The sequence below is a fragment of the Pelobates fuscus genome, chromosome 13, assembly GCF_036172605.1.
Source record: "Pelobates fuscus isolate aPelFus1 chromosome 13, aPelFus1.pri, whole genome shotgun sequence".
In the NCBI taxonomy this organism is placed as follows: Eukaryota; Metazoa; Chordata; class Amphibia; order Anura; family Pelobatidae; genus Pelobates; species Pelobates fuscus.
In genome coordinates this window covers 105,433,027-105,453,778 of record NC_086329.1, presented here as the reverse complement: position 1 = coordinate 105,453,778, position 20,752 = coordinate 105,433,027, and the positions used below count along the sequence as shown (strand labels likewise).

Sequence of the window (20,752 nt, the reverse complement as noted above, 5' to 3'; positions counted from 1 at the left end):
GCTCCATTATGTGCCATTTAGGACTCAAATCACTTTGTTTATGCTGCCCTAGCCACACCTGCTTTAGCTGAGACTAGCACAACCTTCCTCAACACAGTAAATAGGGATTTAATGTTTAAACTAGCTTTATTTAGAATTTCTTATCTCCTATCTTGGTAGTCTTCTAGACCTTGCAGCAGGCTCGTGTGTGATTAAATTCAAATAACAGAACAGGAAATAAAAACCTCCAAAGTTAAGAAGGGGGTGCTAATATTCACTTGATTAGGAATTTCCTGGCCCGAGGTGGAGCTATAACCCATTAGTGACACGGTCGGTGAAAATAGCCAGTAAAAAAAAAAATCAGTAACTTTGTTATTTTTACATATTTTGTAAGGTATTGTCTACACAATGCATTCACAATCTAGTAGATTACACTTTTATTGTAAATACATGTTTTTATGTAAAGTAAACGGTAGCTGAAAAAAGGAAATAGATACTGTATTAGTAGAAAACGGGTGTAAGGGGGGCTGCGTCACATATAGATGAGCGACTGATCACTAGATACAATTATAGATAAACAAGGATATGTGAGCGCTCCAAAATACAACTATCACCACTTAAGGCTGTACTCCAGAATGGCAACTACTGGACAACACGGATATGGATCAGATAAATCATCCAGGGATCGTTAAGACTGATATAAAATAACAATGGAATCAATCAGATATGAAATACATAATACAAAATTTATTTACACATAGAATAAAATAACTGATGATACAGTTAAGATTAAATGTATCACACAAACAGCAATAATGTTATCCGGTACCAAGTCACAAAACAGTGTGGGGGCCCCCTACACCGATGACAAACTAGGTAGTAACTGGAACTGAAAATGTGCACACAAAGATAAGAATAAAATAAAACGACCAGGTAAAGGCCGAGGGTGTTGCTATGAAAAATATATCCCCGCGCTAAACCACTCTAGGGGTATGTCAAAGCAACTTACCCTGGTCGCCCGACCTTGGTGTGAGGTTGGAGGAGCACGCCAACTCCTACCACAGGATAGGGAGTGTGGGTCGTTCCAATCGCAGCAGTCACCGCAGCAGTGTCCGAAAATAACTCCCGGGCCATAACCGTAAACCGAGCTGGAGATGCAGACAAGATGGGAGGCAGAACGTCTATGTGTTTCGTCCTCTTTGAAGGACTTTGTCAAGACTAAAGTCTGCTATCTTTAATGTGGGTATATATACCCTCCGTGTAAAGTGGTGACCATGGAATATCAATTAACAATGATTTCACATCAGGCATATTGCGTAAACATACACATTTAAAAAAAACAAAAAAAAAACAAGATGCAATAAGTTTTGGATAATAAAAAAAAATTAATAATAAAAGAACAGACCCCCAATCATACTAAATGTTGCACAATCATGCTTTGATAATAAAGGTTGGGTATAATCAATACCACGTAATAAACTTAAAAAACAAAACAAAAAAAAAAACACAACTACCACCACATTGGTGGCTTAATCTCCTCAATTAAAGAGACAAAGTGAAACTGATAAAAGTAAATATAAAGTGAGCAATAAACAATTCCAATTTTGGGATAATCTATATCCCCAATAAATGTATGAGTATGATCCTGTTAATAGGAGAATTTTAAGTAAAAATGCGCACGGGACGTAATTCCTTAAATTCAAACACTTCTAATAATAAATATCATATGGTGTAATTCCCTATGACGGAACACTTATGGGATAATAATAATAGATACATGATAACAGAATTCTTTGCATGTAAAACAGGAACATATTTACCAGTTAACCACCCTGGATGTACCTAATATATAAAGATACTGGTTATGAAGAGGTCACGTATCTTCTCCTTATGATCAATACATTTATATAAAGATTTATGAAGTAGAACATTTCAACAATGCTCAATCAGACCCAAAATTGGGGAGCAGTCATACAATGGTTATTAAATAAAATAGACTGGACTAATTACACAGGATATGTCCCCCTCCCTGTCCTACATAGCCACTTGCAGGACTATAGCCAGTCACAGCGCTATAGCCAGTCACAGGACTATAGGAACCAATCCGTACTGCCAGAAGGAGACTTATTACAGCCCAACTCAATACACTCCACCCCTGTGGATTTGATACCGGAGAAACTGACGGAAGCCAAGCACAGAGAGATGGACACAGGTTTCTTCAGGAAGGAAGAGATTCTTTATTGGATCACCGATCGGGACTCAGAGGGACTAGCGTCACCAAAATACCACAAGTTCTGAGCCCCGGACAATAGTGCAGGCTCCTTATATAGGCATATAACTCCTCCCATATTAAGCTCCACCCGCACATTCTCTTAACCAATCAACACAAATAAGAATTAACTTCCTGTTTGACCGCATGGCTTGTCCAGCACAATGGAGGAGGGGAATACTATATCCTGTATTCTTGCACATGCTCCGTACACTACTGATCGTATCTTGCCTCGTGCAACCAACTGATCGATACGTCAGCATATGCACGTACACATGCCACGTGGTAATCTCGGCCTACTAAATTTATTTTTACCGAGATTCCACCACATTCCCCCCTTTGATGCCTCTTGATATTTTACAATTACTTGAGGCATCACATAACCTTAGTTTGGCTTACACCGCAAGTTACCTTGAACCAGACCAGACTTATCTTATGATGTGAATCTTCAACATTCATCTTCCTGCATTGGTTCTCCTTGATCTAAAGCCTTATACTTATAAATCGCCATTATCTGTGCAGCAGCCTTCCTCTCTGCTATATTTTCTATCAGGCTTTGCACAGACCTAACTACTAAGGGTATAAGACACGGCAGGAGTAGACACAACATTAAAATCAGTAGGACTCCACCTACCACTGCCTTAAGCCCTCCAAACCACTCATACCAGCTACCAAACCAACTACTTGGATTATACCCTTTCCATACCTGAGTAGGCACATGCGCTAGTTTAACCATATGGCTAGTAAGCTCAGCTATTGCTTGCCCTTCGTCATCTATTTGAAGACAGCAATTGCTTAGGTTAAACTTCCCACATACACCTCCCTCTACTGCCAAAAGGTAATCCAAGGCTAATCTATTCTGGTATACTGCTGTCCTCATCCTGGTATTATGTTTCACTAGGAGATTGAGCGCTTGTGATGTTTCATTAGTGATAATCTCAACCACCGCCTGTAATCTTATAATGCGGTTGAGCATATAAATAGGGGTTCTATAACCAAAGGTACCATCTTCTGCCCACGTGGCTGGCCCATAATAATCTATGATACGCTGGGGAGGCCATTCATTATCTTCCCAGGTGCCTATCTCTAAGGGTCCCCTTTTCTTCCTATGATTCACATCATACACTTTAACACCTAAAGTCTCACCTGTTTCAATCGGTAACAAGAAGAAGGATGGTTTGAGCATACCCAACACACATGCCCCTTCCCAGTCCTGTGGCAACTCCGAATAGGCTTTCTTACCACAGAACCAGTACAAATTTGCTGGGGCTCTCCAGGTAGATGTGATGGATAAATCAAACCACACATCCTTTAAACTGGCATATCTAGCAAACGGGTTAGATGGTTCTGAGACATTTGAAGCCGACCACCAAGTTGTATTTTTAGTATCATCATCATAAGCTTTTTGCCCTAGACAAGTTAATTCTCCTACAGAAGTATTATACATTATTCCTTTCCTTGCTATGCAAACATAACCTATGATGGAGGTCTTTAATCTCCACTCAGATTTACCTCTAACACTCAAATGATAATCGGCTTGTGTAGATATTAGTTGGTCAACTGCCTCAGAACCGGACATTACCTCCTTTGCTTCCCAAGGCCATTGGTCTCCCATGTTAGTACCTCCACACACATAGCAGTTGGTAACATTAAGACTACCGGCAATACTTTCGGCTAAATCTATGAACAGGTTTTTAGCGTTATGGGGGATCTTATTATCTATACTCATCTCTTCATAAAAGGAATGGTATACTTGATGAGTCTGGGAGGATACCGTATCAGTCTCTATTCCTATAAACAATAATGTCCCAGGATCTAAACCCGTCCCGTATATCTGAAACCCAAATAAATTTCCATACTTATCTAGGAACTTGTCGGGGTTATTAATAAGTATATGGACTGGGTTGCATTCCATAGACTTACAATAAGGGCTAGTCGGCAACTTAGTCACTATCATGTCTTTATCTACTGTCTGTCCCCAAGTCGCCCACCCCACACAAGACCAATATGGGCAAAAGTTATAGTCTTTATTTGGGCATCTAGGACTCACATATTTATTTTTACTACTGGGACAAATATATTTATCGTTAGATCCATACGTCCTCTCCCATCTAAGATCCCCACATACATTCCACGGCTTTCTACCACTTGATATCGCCTTACATGCATCAAATAGCAGAACACCCGAAGAATATACGGATTCTAACACCGTCTTATTAATTAGGGTCCCCTGAGGATCTCCATTCCTGAGAGTCAACCAAATTGTACGAGGTTGATACTCTGGACTGAAGCACTTAGGTTCTCCTACTCCTAAATGGCACACACTATAGTCTATATTTAGGTATCTACATCTTGATACCTCTCCTTTACATTCGTACTGTGAATGCCAAATTAGGGTTTGGGGAATATGGTTACCTGTTCTCGTAGTCTTAATGCATACCTCACAGCTAGGAGTGTCGGTACCTCTACCTTCCTGAATATAAAAACACATGTAAATAAACACAATCAAAAGCACATCTTTCGCCGTCATCCTCAGTCTTCGTCCGTGCGATGGAACCTCAGCTTCCAGGATGTGAGGGCTGCAGGGAATGGAGTTCTGCTCGTCTTCACAGGTGTCCCTTCGAGACTTTCCTGGCTTATACACTATGTGTTGGTAAGCGGACAGGCTTTATTATGGCCTTCTCACTCACACCTGTAACAATAAAATTTGTAATCCACACGATTCCTCGTTACTCCGACTGAGTAGTGCGTTTCAACCGGATCTTGCAGGGATTCTCTGGATCTGCTGTAACTTGCCAAGAATCGACTGCTGCTGGTTTAACCCTGGAGTGATGTATCCACGGAGTCACTTCGGCCACTTTAATCGCTGTAGGGGTAGACAAAAGAACAACATGAGGACCTCTCCACTTGGGCCCTAACGGTACATTATTCCACTCTTTAATCCACACTTGGTCTCCTGGATGATAACTATGAACAGGGGGATAAATATTCACAGGTAATCTATCTTGTACCCATTTCTGTACCTCCTCCATAGTCTTACCCAACTCTACAACCTGCTGCCGGGTAATTCCTTCTCCCAACTGACTCAAATCCCCCCTTAAGTTACCAAGTACGGGAGGTGGTCGCCCATACATAATTTCAAAAGGAGAGAGGCCCATCCTTCTGGTAGGGGTACTGCGGATTCGCAATAGAGCTATGGGTAAGAGAACGTTCCACTTAAGTTGGGTTTCCTGACACATTTTAGCCAACTGGTTCTTAATAGTTCTATTCATTCTCTCTACCTTACCAGAACTCTGGGGTCTATATGCAGTATGAAGCCTCCACTTTATACCAAGCATATGAGTCAGTTGTTGTAGGCACTGGTGAACAAAAGCTGGACCATTGTCCGATCCTATAGAACAGGGTAGTCCATATCGGGGTATTATTTCTCGTAGCAGGAATCTCACAACTTCTCCTGCTTTCTCTGTACGAGTAGGACATGCTTCTACCCAGCCTGAATAGGTGCACACAATTACCAACAGGTAACGATGTCCACCCGATTTAGGCATCACTGTAAAGTCTATTTGTAGATCGGACATGGGGAGTCCCCCCATAAACTGGACTCCTGGTGGCTTTACTGGTCCTTGTCTTGCATTATTTTTAGCACACGTTACACATCTACGTACAATGGCCTGAGTCAAGTTGGACAATCTTGGTATGTAGAAATGTTTCCTGAGAGATTCTTCTGTACTGTCTCTCCCAGAATGTGTCCCGTTATGATAGTTCTGGACAATTTCTACTGCTAGTGATGCTGGTATGACTATTCTTCCATCTTCTAGCTGATACCACTTGTTCTCCAAATACTTTCCCGGTTCAGTCTTTAACCACTCCTCTTCTTGAGTTGTATAAACTGGAGTCCATTGAGACAGTGGGGTTGGTATTAGAGCAGCTATATGCCCCACATACTCCTGTCTTCCTGATTCAGCAGCACGCTTAGCTGCACTATCTGCCATCCGATTTCCTTTGGTTACATCACCATCTCCTCTCAGATGCGCTCGACAATGTATAATACCGACTTCTTTCGGCTCCCACACTGCTTCCAATAGTTGTAGGATTTCAGCTGCGTACTTGATTTCTTTGCCTTCTGAATTCAGTAGTCCTCTTTCTTTATACAAAGCTCCGTGGGCATGAGTGGTTAAAAACGCATACTTAGAGTCCGTATAGATATTTACTCTTAAACCTTCAGCCAATTGTAACGCTCGTGTTAGTGCTATCAATTCTGCCTTTTGTGCTGATGTTCCTTTTGCCAGTGGCCGAGCTTCTATCACCTTGTCTATTGTTGTTACTGCATATCCTGCATAGCGGATCCCTTCTTTCACATAACTACTGCCGTCGGTGTAATATTGAACATCGGGGTTCTGGATGGGAAAATCACGAAGATCTGGTCTACTTGAAAATACTTCATCCATTACTTCCAAACAATCATGTTGACTTTCAGTAGGTTGTGGCAAAAGGGTAGCTGGATTTAAGGTGTTTACAGTCTCTAAATGCACTCTTGGGTTTTCACACAACATTGCTTGATACTTGGTCATACGGCTGTTACTAAACCAATGATTTCCTTTGTAATCCAACAACGTCTGTACTGCATGTGGGACTCGTACATAAAGTTCTTGACCCAGAGTGAGTTTATCGGCTTCAGCTACTAGCAGGGCGGCTGCAGCTACGGCTCTTAGACAAGGTGGAAGTCCGCTGTCCACTGCATCCAGTTGCTTAGACATGTAGGCAACAGGTCTTTGCCATGATCCCAAGTACTGTGTCAATACTCCCACAGCCATTCTTCTTTGCTCATGTACATATAGGTAGAATGGTCGTGTGTGATCAGGTAGACCTAATGCTGGGGCACTCATCAAAGCCTTCTTCACATCTTCAAATGCCGTTTGCTGTTCTTGGGTCCATAAGAAGGGGTCGTGCTCTGTACCTTTGATGGCTGCGTACAGAGGTTTTGCCAGTATCGCATAGCTGGGAATCCATATCCTACAGAAGCCTGCTGCCCCCAAGAATTCTCGCACTTGTCTTCTATTCTTGGGTATTGGTATTTGGCAGACAGCTTCTTTTCTCTCTGGCCCCATAATCCTTTGACCTTCAGAGATATGGAATCCCAGATACTTGACGGTTGGCAAACACAACTGAGCCTTCTTTCTAGACACCTTGTATCCTGCCTTCCAGAGAATGTGCAGTAGATCGTGCGTTGCTTGCTGACATTTTTCTTTTGTAACTGCTGCTATCAACAAGTCATCTACATACTGTAACAATACACACTCTCCTGGGATGGACTCGAAATCCAGTAGATCTTGACTTAGAGCTGAACCAAATAGGGTAGGTGAATTTTTAAACCCTTGGGGCAGTCTTGTCCAAGTCATTTGGCGTTTTGAGCCCGTTACAGCGTTCTCCCATTGGAAAGCGAAAATACATTGACTTTCTGCGGCAATTCGGAGGCAAAAGAAGGCATCTTTGAGGTCTAAGACTGTGAAGTAAGTAGCCCCGCCCGGTATTAAAGCAAGCAGGTTATATGGATTGGGTACAACTGGATGTATACTAACAACCGCATCATTGACTGCTCTCAAGTCCTGCACAGGTCGATACTCATCTGTACCGGGCTTTTGAACAGGCAGCAATGGGGTGTTCCAGGGGGAAGTACAGAATTTTAGGATACCATACCGTATGAACTTATCCAGATAGGATTGAATGTTCTTCTTAGCCTTCTGCGGGATGTGGTATTGTCTTAGGCTCACTGGATAAACCCCAAGTTTCAGTTCAATTTTTATAGGTGGAATATTGCGGGCCAGTCCTGGTGGGTTGTTCTCTGCCCAAACTCCTGGTATGTTAAACAATGTCTCATCACTCCTAGGGTTTTGGCTAGTCAACACTGTATAAAGTCGCCACTCTTCTTCCTTTGGTACGGATAAAGTCATAATACCTGAAGGTCCATTAAACTTTAAGGATGTTGTTCCATTTGGTAGGAACGTAATCTGCGCTTGTATTTTTGATAGCATATCACGTCCCAGCAATTGGACTGGACATTCAGGCATATAAAGGAATTGGTGTTTTACTACGTGGCCTCCCAATGTACAGAGTCGACTTTTAAGAACCGGTTTTTCAGCACTTCTTCCAGTTGCTCCTATCACAGTAATAGTCCTTCCAGATGGAGGAGCAACTAGATTAGTCACCACTGAATGTTCACCACCAGTGTCGATCATGAATGCACTCCTTTTTCCCCCTATTGATACATCGACCATAGGCTCCGCTCGACCAAGGGGGATGGAGCCCGGTCGGTATCAATAGTCCTCCATGACCGTGTCAGCCAATCCTACAAAGTCCCTACCTTCTCTATCGCGGGACCTTTGCGCTGCTGGAATATACCTGTCTTCCCTAACACTTCCTCTGTTCCCATTACTCCCTCTATAACCATTACTCCCTCCGGGGCCTCCTCTACCTCTCGCTCTACCTCTAAAGTTTCCGTAGCCTGCCCTGGGTTGGTCTCTCTCGTACTGCTCTCTTTGTGGACATTCGTTCCTCCAATGCCCTTCTTCCTTGCAATACGCACATTGATTCCTACTCAAAGGCTCCTTACTCCATCTTCTATCGCCTCTATCTGGACCCCGTCTATCTACGCCTGCGATCGCTACCGCTAGCATATCAGCCTTTTTACGCATCTTGCGCTCTTCCTCTTTCTTACTTTCTGTATCCCTATTCATATAAACCTTATTTGCTACCTCCATTAGTTGGGTGATGGACATACCTGCAAACCCTTCTAACTTTTGTAGCTTGCGCTTAATATCTCCGTAAGCTTGGCTGACAAAGGCGGAGTTAACCATTCGGGAATTGTCTGCGTCTTCCGGATTAAAGGGGGTATACAAGCGGTATGCCTCCAATAATCGGTCATAAAAGACACTGGGCGCTTCGTCACTTTTCTGGATCACCTCAACTGTTTTCGACATGTTAATGGCTTTCTTTCCTCCTGCTTTCATGCCAGCAATTATAGCGTCTCTATAGGCTCTGAGTTGAACCATGTCAGCACCATTTACGTTCCAATCGGGATCAGTGTTGGGATAATGTGTTGCGGCCCATGCTGCTGGATTGGCTTGGTTCAAAGCACGGGCTCTATCCTCTAGTGCTTTTATGGCTGCTTGATTTATTCTTGTCCTTTCCTCATTGTTAAATAAAGTCATTAGTAACTGCTGGCAATCAGCCCATGTCGGATTATGCGTCTGTACTATTGAGGTGAACAGATCAGTCATAGCTTGTGGTTTCTCAGTATACGAGGAATTATGGGTCTTCCAGTTTAAAAGATCGGTTGTGGTAAATGGGACATATACGAAGACTGGGTCAGCATGTGCCATTTGACCTGCGGCATCGATATAAGCTGACCCGGGATTCAGACGAAGAGGCATCTGATAGTGCTTTAATTGTTGGGCACCAGTCAACTGTCGGGTTTGGATGGGGCTACGTAGAGAGGCGTCAGTCATGGGTTCCGGTCGGGGAGAGATAGGGTATGGGGATGTGGGAGGTTGGTTTTGGGAAAAGGTTGTAAATAAAACACTCCGAGTCGAGCTAGATGAAGCTTGACCGGAAGTCTGAAGTGGCGCCAAATCAGGATATTCGTTTCTAATGGGGGTGGGTTCTGGTTCCGGAAGGGGAGATTTAGTACGAGGGGGGGTGGATCCTGTACTGGAGGAGGAAGCGGAAGTGGATGAGGGTAATGAGGGGAGGGGTGCAGGACTTCCTGCGTTTGCGTCACTTCCTCTTAACGGAAAGTAAGGGGGCGGCAAAGGGATCTCGGACTCAGGGGGCGTGTCCAAAATGGGCCTAACACCGGTCCTAGTGGACGAACAAGTCCTAGCTACCATGAGGCGACACTGCTCCTCGTGGCATGTCTGGAGCCATTTTGGCGAGTCATTTACGGCCTGTCTCCAACAGTCAATATAAGGAAACTGGCCGTAAAGTTCAGGCCTACCTGATACAGCCACGTGTAAGCGCTGTACCAGAGTTGGATCCAAACTGCCACGTGGCGGCCATGCCGCAACCAAAGTAGGCCACTCCCTAGTGCACAAAGTAACTAAACGTACAGGAGACATCTTAACCCCAAAATCACAAGTTTTGAATCCCTTTTTAAAATTCTTCACCATACAACCTAAGGGATCCGGAATCGTTGACTGCGACGCACCCATACTTAACAATGGAACGTCGTCGACAACGAATACTATACACGCGTACTATTCAACAGTCACACCCGTTTCCTCTGGCAACAGCACCACGTGGTACAGTTACCAAGTGAAACGTACACAATAACAATAAACACTCAGGGAATTCCCGTACACACACAGCTGTTACACCAGTCACTATATAATCAATATTATGCCCTTTGGCGTAACTATACAGTCACCCACGCTATAATTCTCTATATACGAATTACCCGTCTATAACACACCCCAGTAACATCGTCTTTTACAAATAGCGGTTACAGTACGGTTAGCATAGGTCAAAGCACAAGTTAAGGTCACAATACAATTATTAGTGGTTATGGTGTTAAAACATGCAATTGACGACAATGATTAGTACTTATATACAGTGTCAGTAAATATACAGGGTTATGGTACCGTGCACTATAATACAGCAACACACTATTAACACTCTCGCTAGACGGCTGAGCTCGCGCTATCTAACAAGATATACACTTTACTAAAACAATCGTTAACACATTTACAATTCCCAACTAAACTATTGGCCAGTACCTTGAATGGACTACCTAAAACTATATACACCCGTTTTGGTTAGCCACACTGCCCAATCACCACATATATAGCGAGCTAGAGGACCGAATTTACACAGACGCCTCTTAGTCGCACTATCAAAAGTCTAGTGGGTTCCAAATTTACACGCCTTCCCACTTAGCCCAGATAGGATGAGAACTAGCGAACCGAATTTACACAGACGCCGCTTAGTCTCCCGGTCTCTCCGACCTAGCGAACAAAATGTACACCCTAGAACGCTAGTCTAGACAAGACACCGGTGTCCGGCTAGGGCTATTTACACCAGAGCCCCGCCTGACTAACAGAATCAAACGGTCTGACTAAAGAGCGTTCGATCGAGCGGTGCGCCTTCGCTCCTTCCCTCCGACAGAGGGGGCAGATACACAGATTCAAAACCCCTTTGGGCCTACCGCACAATCGGTATACCCCTAGTGGGTCCTGCCGTCTAAAACAGCAGTTGTCTTACCTCCTCGTTCCTGAACCTGAGTTCACACTCATGGACGGGGACACCCCAGCACTTCTCACGTAGAGGCCGATGATCTCCTGGACAACGGCCCAGTGGCGCCGAGACGAAGGGAGGTCCACGCAGAAGTTCAGGGGTGCAGCCGTAGAGAACGTGGGCAAAGATAGACCGTCTCACGCCTCTGCCTCTCAGCTACCGTTGAACGATGAGCTTCCCGGCCAATGCACCAAATGATACCGGAGAAACTGACGGAAGCCAAGCACAGAGAGATGGACACAGGTTTCTTCAGGAAGGAAGAGATTCTTTATTGGATCACCGATCGGGACTCAGAGGGACTAGCGTCACCAAAATACCACAAGTTCTGAGCCCCGGACAATAGTGCAGGCTCCTTATATAGGCATATAACTCCTCCCATATTAAGCTCCACCCGCACATTCTCTTAACCAATCAACACAAATAAGAATTAACTTCCTGTTTGACCGCATGGCTTGTCCAGCACAATGGAGGAGGGGAATACTATATCCTGTATTCTTGCACATGCTCCGTACACTACTGATCGTATCTTGCCTCGTGCAACCAACTGATCGATACGTCAGCATATGCACGTACACATGCCACGTGGTAATCTCGGCCTACTAAATTTATTTTTACCGAGATTTCACCACAGATTAACCCCTTTAATGACACACGCCATGTGTGACAGGCCATGATTCCCTTTTATTCCAGAAGTTTGGGCCTTAAAGGGAAACTCCAGTGCCAGGAAAACAATCAGTTTTCCTGGCACTGGAGGGTCCCTCTCCCTCCCACTCACCAATCTCCGGTTACTGAAGGGGTGAAAACCCCTTCAGTCACTTACCAGAGGCAGCGACAGGTCCCATGTCGCTGCCTGCTCCTCCCCCGCCGCTCCACCTTCTTCCTCCGTCAGCCGGTGGGCGAGACTGATCCCGCCCACCGGCCGAGGAGTGGCGCACCCCATAGGAAAGCATTGAAAATGAATTTCAATGCTTCCCTATGGGGAATAGAGCGACGCTGGAGGTCCTCACACAGCGTCAGGACGTCTAGCGACGCTCTAGCACAGATAATCTGTGCTAGGGACCAGGAAAAGACCTCTAGTGGCTGTCTAGTAGACAGCCACTAGGGCAGGACTTAACCCTGCAAGGTAATTATTGCAGTTTATCCCATTGTACAGCGCTACGGAATTTGTTGGCGCTATATAAATAATGAAATAATAATAATAATAAGAAACTGCAATAATTACACTTGCAGGGTTAGGAGTAGTGGGAGTTGGCACCCAGACCACTCCAATGGGCAGAAGTGGTCTGGGTGCCTGGAGTGTCCCTTTAAGGGGTTAATGGCGGAGTCGCAGCATATTGTGTGACCCGCTCTCTCTCTGTCTGTTCTAGTCCTTGTTGAGATTCCTTATTCTTTTTGTGTTTTGCTCGGAGGGGGGCGTGGTTGTGTCATTTGGAGGGGGGCGTGGTCGTATTGCTGGGAGGGGGGCGTGGTCGTATTGCTGGGAGGGGGCGTGGCTGTGTCTCTGGGGGAGAGGGGCGTGGTGTGGCCGTGCGCGGGCCCGTGTGTCAGTGTGCGCGCACGCTCACGGTGTCGGCGCGCGGCTCTCGTGTTATTTGCGCGGGCTGGCTGACGGTGCGGGCGCTGTGACGCAGTGTCCGTGTTCCCCGTGATATTCCCGACACCCCCCTCACCCCGCGCGCACAGTACCCCCTCCGCCCCCCTCCCCCCCCGCCGATGGCCTGAGCCGGGACTGGCGGCAGCGAGCTGGGCCTGAGAGAGGGCCGCGGGGCAGTGTGGGTAAACATGGCGGCCGGGGGCAGCGGCGGCAGCAAGGCCGGGGCTCTGGAAGCCGCTCTGGACCGCAAGCTGCAGTCAGTCACCAACACCATGGAGTCCATCCAGAGCCTGTCCGCCTGGTGCATCGACAACAAGAAACACCACGCCGCCATCGCGCAGCACTGGATCAAATGGCTCCGGAGATGTGAGTGCGGGGAGGGGCACACGGGGTACTGACAGACCCCCCCTAATACCCAGCCAGGACCCCGGGATACTGACAGACCCCCTAATACCCAGCCAGGACCCCGGGATACTGACAGACCCCCTAATACCCAGCCAGGACCCCGGGATACTGACAGACCCCCCCTAATACCCAGCCAGGACCCCGGGATACTGACAGACCCCCTAATACCCAGCCAGGACCCCGGGATACTGACAGACCCCCTAATACCCAGCCAGGACCCCCCTAATACCCAGCCAGGACCCCGGGATACTGACAGACCCCCTAATACCCAGCCAGGACCCCGGGATACTGACAGACCCCCTAATACCCAGCCAGGACCCCGGTATACTGACAGACCCCCTAATACCCAGCCAGGACCCCGGGATACTGACAGACCCCCCAATATCCAGCCAGGGCCCCCCTAATACCCAGCCAGGACCCCGGGATACTGACAGACCCCCCCAATATCCAGCCAGACACCCTAATACCCAGCCAGGACCCCGGGATACTGACAGACCCCCCAATACCCAGCCAGGACCCCGGGATACTGACAGACCCCCCAATACCCAGCCAGGACCCCGGGATACTGACAGACCCCCTAATACCCAGCCAGGACCCCCGGGATACTGACAGACCCCCTAATATCCAGCCAGGACCCCGGGATACTGACAGACCCCCTAATATCCAGCCAGGACCCCGGGATACTGACAGACCCCCCCAATATCCAGCCAGGACCCCGGGATACTGACAGACCCCCCCCAATATCCAGCCAGGACCCCGGGATACTGACAGACCCCCTAATATCCAGCCAGGACCCCGGGATTCTGACAGACCCCCTAATATCCAGCCAGGACCCCGGGATTCTGACAGACCCCCTAATATCCAGCCAGGACCCCGGGATTCTGACAGACCCCCTAATATCCAGCCAGGACCCCGGGATTCTGACAGACCCCCCAATACCCAGCAAGGACCCCGGGATTCTGACAGACCCCCCCAATACCCAGCCAGGACCCCGGGATAATGACAGACCCCCCAATACCCAGTCAGACCCCGGGATAATGACAGAACCCCCTAATACCCAGCCAGGACCCCCGGGATACTGACAGACCCCCTAATACCCAGCCAGGACCCCCGGGATACTGACAGACCCCCTAATACCCAGCCAGGACCCCGGGATACTGACAGACCCCCTAATACCCAGCCAGGACCCCGGGATACTGACAGACCCCCCAATATCCAGCCAGGACCCCCCAATTTCCAGCCAGGACCCCGGGATACTGACAGACCCCCTAATACCCAGCCAGGACCCCGGGATACTGACAGACCCCCTGATACCCAGCCAGGACCCCGGGATACTGACAGACCCCCTAATACCCAGCCAGGACCCCGGGATACTGACAGACCCCCTAATACCCAGCCAGGACCCCGGGATACTGACAGACCCCCTAATACCCAGCCAGGACCCCGGGATACTGACAGACCCCCTAATACCCAGCCAGGACCCCGGGATACTGACAGACCCCCTAATACCCAGCCAGGACCCCGGGATACTGACAGACCCCCTAATACCCAGCCAGGACCCCGGGATACTGACAGACCCCCTAATACCCAGCCAGGACCCCGGGATACTGACAGACCCCCTAATACCCAGCCAGGACCCCGGGATACTGACAGACCCCCTAATACCCAGCCAGGACCCCGGGATACTGACAGACCCCCTAATACCCAGCCAGGACCCCGGGATACTGACAGACCCCCTAATACCCAGCCAGGACCCCGGGATACTGACAGACCCCCTAATACCCAGCCAGGACCCCGGGATACTGACAGACCCCCTAATACCCAGCCAGGACCCCGGGATACTGACAGACACCCTAATACCAGCCAGGACCCCGGGATACTGACAGACCCCCTAATACCCAGCCAGGACCCCGGGATACTGACAGACCCCCTAATACCCAGCCAGGACCCCGGGATACTGACAGACCCCCTAATACCCAGCCAGGACCCCGGGATACTGACAGACCCCCTAATACCCAGCCAGGACCCCGGGATACTGACAGACCCCCTAATACCCAGCCAGGACCCCGGGATACTGACAGACCCCCTAATACCCAGCCAGGACCCTGGGATACTGACAGACCCCCCCCAATATCCAGCCAGGACCCCCCCTAATATCCTGCCAGACCCCGGGATACTGACAGACCCCGGGATACTGACAGACCCCCCCAATATCCAGCCAGGACCCCGGGATACTGACAGACCCCCCAATACCCAGCCAGGACCCCGGGATACTGACAGACCCCCCCCTAATATCCTGCCAGACCCCGGGATACTGACAGACCCCCCCAATATCCAGCCAGGACCCCCCCAAATATCCAGCCAGGACCCCGGGATACTGACAGATCCCCTAATATCCAGCCAGGACCCCGGGATACTGACAGACCCCCCTAATATCCAGCCAGGACCCCGGGATACTGACAGACCCCCCCCCCCCCCCCCCAATATCCAGCCAGACCCCCCTAATATCCAGCCAGGATCCCGGGATAGTGACAGACCCACTAATATCCAGCCAGGACCCCGGGAAATGACAGACCCACTAATATCCAGCCAGGACCCCGGGATACTGACAGACCCCCCCCCAATATCCAGCCAGACCCCCCCAATATCCAGCCAGACCCCCCCAATATCCAGCCAGACCCCCCCAATATCCAGCCAGACCCCCCCAATATCCAGCCAGACCCCCCCAATATCCAGCCAGACCCCCCCAATATCCAGCCAGACCCCCCCAATATCCAGCCAGACCCACGGAATACTGACAGACCTCCCCAATACCCAGCCAGACCCATGGGATACTGACAGACCCCCCAATATCCAGCTAGACCCCCGGGATACTGACAGACCCCCCCCCCAATACCCAGCCAGACCCCCCCCAATACCCAGCCAGACCCCCCCAATACCCAGCCAGACCCCCCCCAATACCCAGCCAGACCCCCCCCAATACCCAGCCAGACCCCCCCCAATACCCAGCCAGACCCCCCCCAATACCCAGCCAGACCCCCCCAATACCCAGCCAGACCCCCCCAATACCCAGCCAGACCCCCCCAATACCCAGCCAGACCCCCCCAATACCCAGCCAGACCCCCCCAATACCCAGCCAGACCCCCCCAATACCCAGCCAGACCCCCCCCAATACCCAGCCAGACCCCCCCAATACCCAGCCAGACCCCCCCAATACCCAGCCAGACCCCCCCAATACCCAGCCAGACCCCCCCAATACCCAGCCAGACCCCCCCCCAATACCCAGCCAGACCCCCCCCAATACCCAGCCAGACCCCCCCAATACCCAGCCAGACCCCCCCAATACCCAGCCAGACCCCCCCCCAATACCCAGCCAGACCCCCCCCCCAATACCCAGCCAGACCCCCCCCCCAATACCCAGCCAGACCCCCCCCCCAATACCCAGCCAGACCCCCCCAATACCCAGCCAGACCCCCCCAATACCCAGCCAGACCCCCCCCAATACCCAGCCAGACCCCCCCCAATACCCAGCCAGACCCCCCCAATACCCAGCCAGACCCCCCCAATACCCAGCCAGACCCCCCCAATACCCAGCCAGACCCCCCCAATACCCAGCCAGACCCCCCCAATATCCAGCCAGACCCCCCCCAATATCCAGCCAGACCCCCCCAATACCCAGCCAGACCCCCCCCAATACCCAGCCAGACCCCCCCCAATACCCAGCCAGACCCCCCCAATACCCAGCCAGACCCCCCCCAATACCCAGCCAGACCCCCCCAATACCCAGCCAGACCCCCCCAATACCCAGCCAGACCCCCCCCAATACCCAGCCAGACCCCCCCCAATACCCAGCCAGACCCCCCCCAATACCCAGCCAGACCCCCCCCAATACCCAGCCAGACCCCCCCCAATACCCAGCCAGACCCCCCCCAATACCCAGCCAGACCCCCCGCAATACCCAGCCAGACCCCCCCAATACCCAGCCAGACCCCCCGCAATACCCAGCCAGACCCCCCGCAATACCCAGCCAGACCCCCCGCAATACCCAGCCAGACCCACGGAATACTGACAGACCTCCCCAATACCCAGCCAGACCCACGGGATACTGACAGACCCCCCCCCCCCCAATACCCAGCCAGACTCCCGGGATACTGACAGACCTCCCCAATACCCAGCCAGACCCCCGGGATACTGACAGACCTCCCCAATACCCAGCCAGACCCCCGGGATACTGACAGACCTCCCCAATACCCAGCCAGACCCCCGGAATACTGACAGACCTCCCCAATACTCAGCCAGACCCACGGGACACTGACAGACTCCCCAATATCCAGCTAGACCCCCGGGATACTGACAGACCCCCCCCCAATACCCAGCCAGACTCCCGGGATACTGACAGACCTCCCCAATACCCAGCCAGACCCCCGGGATACTGACAGACCTCCCCAATACCCAGCCAGACCCCCGGGATACTGACAGACCTCCCCAATACCCAGCCAGACCCCCGGGATACTGCCAGACCTCCCCAATACCCAGCCAGACCCCCGGGATACTGCCAGACCTCCCCAATACCCAGCCAGACCCCCGGGATACTGCCAGACCTCCCCAATACCCAGCCAGACCCCCGGGATACTGCCAGACCTCCCCAATACCCAGCCAGACCCACGTGATACTGCCAGACCTCCCCAATACCCAGCCAGACCCCCGGGATACTGACAGACCCCCCCCAATACCCAGCCAGACCCCCGGGATACTGACAGACCCCCTAATATCTAGCCAGACCACCCCAATACTGAGCCACAATCCCGGGATAATGCCAGACCCCCCAATATCCAGCCAGACCCCCCAATATCCAGCCAGACCCCCCAATATCCAGCCAGACCCCCCAATATCCAGCCAGACCCCCCAATATCCAGCCAGACCCCCCAATATCCAGCCAGACCCCCCAATATCCAGCCAGACCCCCCAATATCCAGCCAGACCCCCGGGATACTGACAGACCCCCGGGATACTGACAGACCCCCCCAATATCCAGCCAGACCCCCGGGATACTGACAGACCCCCCCCAATATCCAGCCAGGACCCCGGGATACTGACAGACCCACTAATATCCAGCCAGGACCCCGGGTTACTGACAGACCCCCCAATATCCCGCCAGACCCCCGGGATACTGACAGACCCCCCCCCCCATACCCAGCCAGACCCCCGGGATACTGACAGACCCCCTAATATCCAGCCAGACCCCCCAATACTGAGCCACAACCCCGGGATACTGACAGACCCCCCAATATCCAGCCGAACCCCCCAATATCCAGCCGAACCCCCCAATATCCAGCCATACCCCCGGGATACTGACAGACCCCCCAATATCCTGCCATACCCCCGGGATACTGACAGACCCCCCCCCCCAATATCCTGCCATATCCCCGGGATACTGACAGACCCCCCCCAATATCCTGCCATATCCCCGGGATACTGACAGACCCCCCCAATATCCAGCCAGACCCCCAGGATACTGACAGACCCCCCAATATCCAGCCAGACCCCCGGGATACTGACAGACCCCCTCCAATATCCAGCCAGACCCCCGGGATACTGACAGACCCCCCCCCCCCCCCCCAATATCCAGCCAGACCCCCGGGATAAAGACAGACCCCCCAAAATCCAGCCAATATTCTGACAGACCCCCCCAATATCCAGCCACAATCCCAAGATTCTGACAGACCCCCCAATATCCAGCCACAATCCCAAGATTCTGACAGACCCCCCCCCAATATCCAGCCACAATCCCAAGATTCTGACAGACCCCCCCCCCAATATCCAGCCACAATCCCAAGATTCTGACAGACCCCACCCAATATCCAGCCACAATCCCAAGATTCTGACAGACCCCCCCCCAATATCCAGCCACAACCCAGGGATACTTACAGACCCCCCCCCCCAATATCCAGCCACAATCCCAAGATTCTGACAGACCCCCCCAATATCCAGCCACAACCCAGGGATACTGACAGACCCCCCCCCCCCCCAATATCCAGCCACAACCCCAAGATTCTGAAAGACCCCCCCCAATATCCAGCCACAATCCCAAGATTCTGACAGACCCCCCAATATCCAGCCACAATCCCAAGATTCTGACAGACCCCCCAATATCCAGCCACAACCCCAAGATTCTGATAGACCCTCCCAATATCCAGCCACAACTCCAAGATTCTGACAGACCCTCACTATTCAGCCTCACACTCTTTATCCAGCCATAAGCCCAATATACAGACAGATCCCAATACTCAACCATAACCCCGAAATATAAACAGAACCCTGTGATATAGATAGACCCCCAATATCCAGCCATAACCGAATATTCAACCATGCCCCCTCTCTGTACCCCAGAATTCAGCCCTACCCCCTAAATGTATTCACACAGCCTTGCCCCATCTCTACCTTAACACTTAGCCATGCTCATCTCTACCCCCAACATTTAGCCCTGCCCTACCCATCCCCACCATATTTAGCCATGCCCTACCCATCCCCACCATATTTAGCCATGCCCTACCCATGCCCCATCTCTACTCCATGTATCCATGCCCTCCCCAGGCAGCCAGGCCCCATCTCTACCCCCAACATTTAGCCATGCTGTGTGTACTCCTTCTGTCCATATTGTTCACCCACAGTGACCTCTCTTTAACTCACACCATACCTCATTTGTACTCACTGGGGGCAGGGAACCAACGTGTCAGCCTGGCAGGGGTCTGCATGTATTTTGAGACTACATGTATGGTAAGCAATCCAGGGGCAAAGTTCTGCAAATGGGGCAGTTCTCGTGGAAATCAATGGAATGTTCCTGCTGGTTTCCCCACTTCTAGAAGTTTGTTCCCTGGATTACCCTTTACATGTTAAAAAAAAATAAGAATTATATGTGTGTAGTGTAGATTTGATTTGCCTTATTATTAATATATATACACACAATGATTGTCAAGACTGGGTAACGTCCCTTTAATTGGCTGACAGACGCTAGAGAAAAGGTTTTATTTTTCTGTAACTTATTAAATTGTTGGAAGAGTAATGTGCATCATTGGGCTTGGCAGCATTCCCCACACACGAGTCCAGAAAGTACAGCTGAAAGCCACACGTGAAGTGCTAGCTCGCATTTTGTTTGATTGCGTTGTTTTACTCCTTTTAAGACTTTGCCTGGGATTATTTGTACGCGGGGATTTCTC

The 20,752-nt window shown here is 50.3% G+C and overlaps 1 protein-coding gene across 2 annotated transcripts in view; it reads left to right on the top strand.

The window, feature by feature from the left end:
* The first annotated feature begins 13,252 nt into the window (after window positions 1-13,252).
* RPRD2 (regulation of nuclear pre-mRNA domain containing 2) overlaps window positions 13,253-20,752 on the top strand; it is a 54,277-nt gene continuing 46,777 nt past the window's right edge. For both annotated transcript variants that reach the window (XM_063440411.1, XM_063440410.1), the window contains exon 1: window positions 13,253-13,496. In XM_063440411.1, coding sequence (XP_063296481.1) covers window positions 13,319-13,496 — 178 coding nt within the window. In that variant the 5' untranslated portion in view covers window positions 13,253-13,318. The remainder of the gene's footprint in view (window positions 13,497-20,752) is intronic.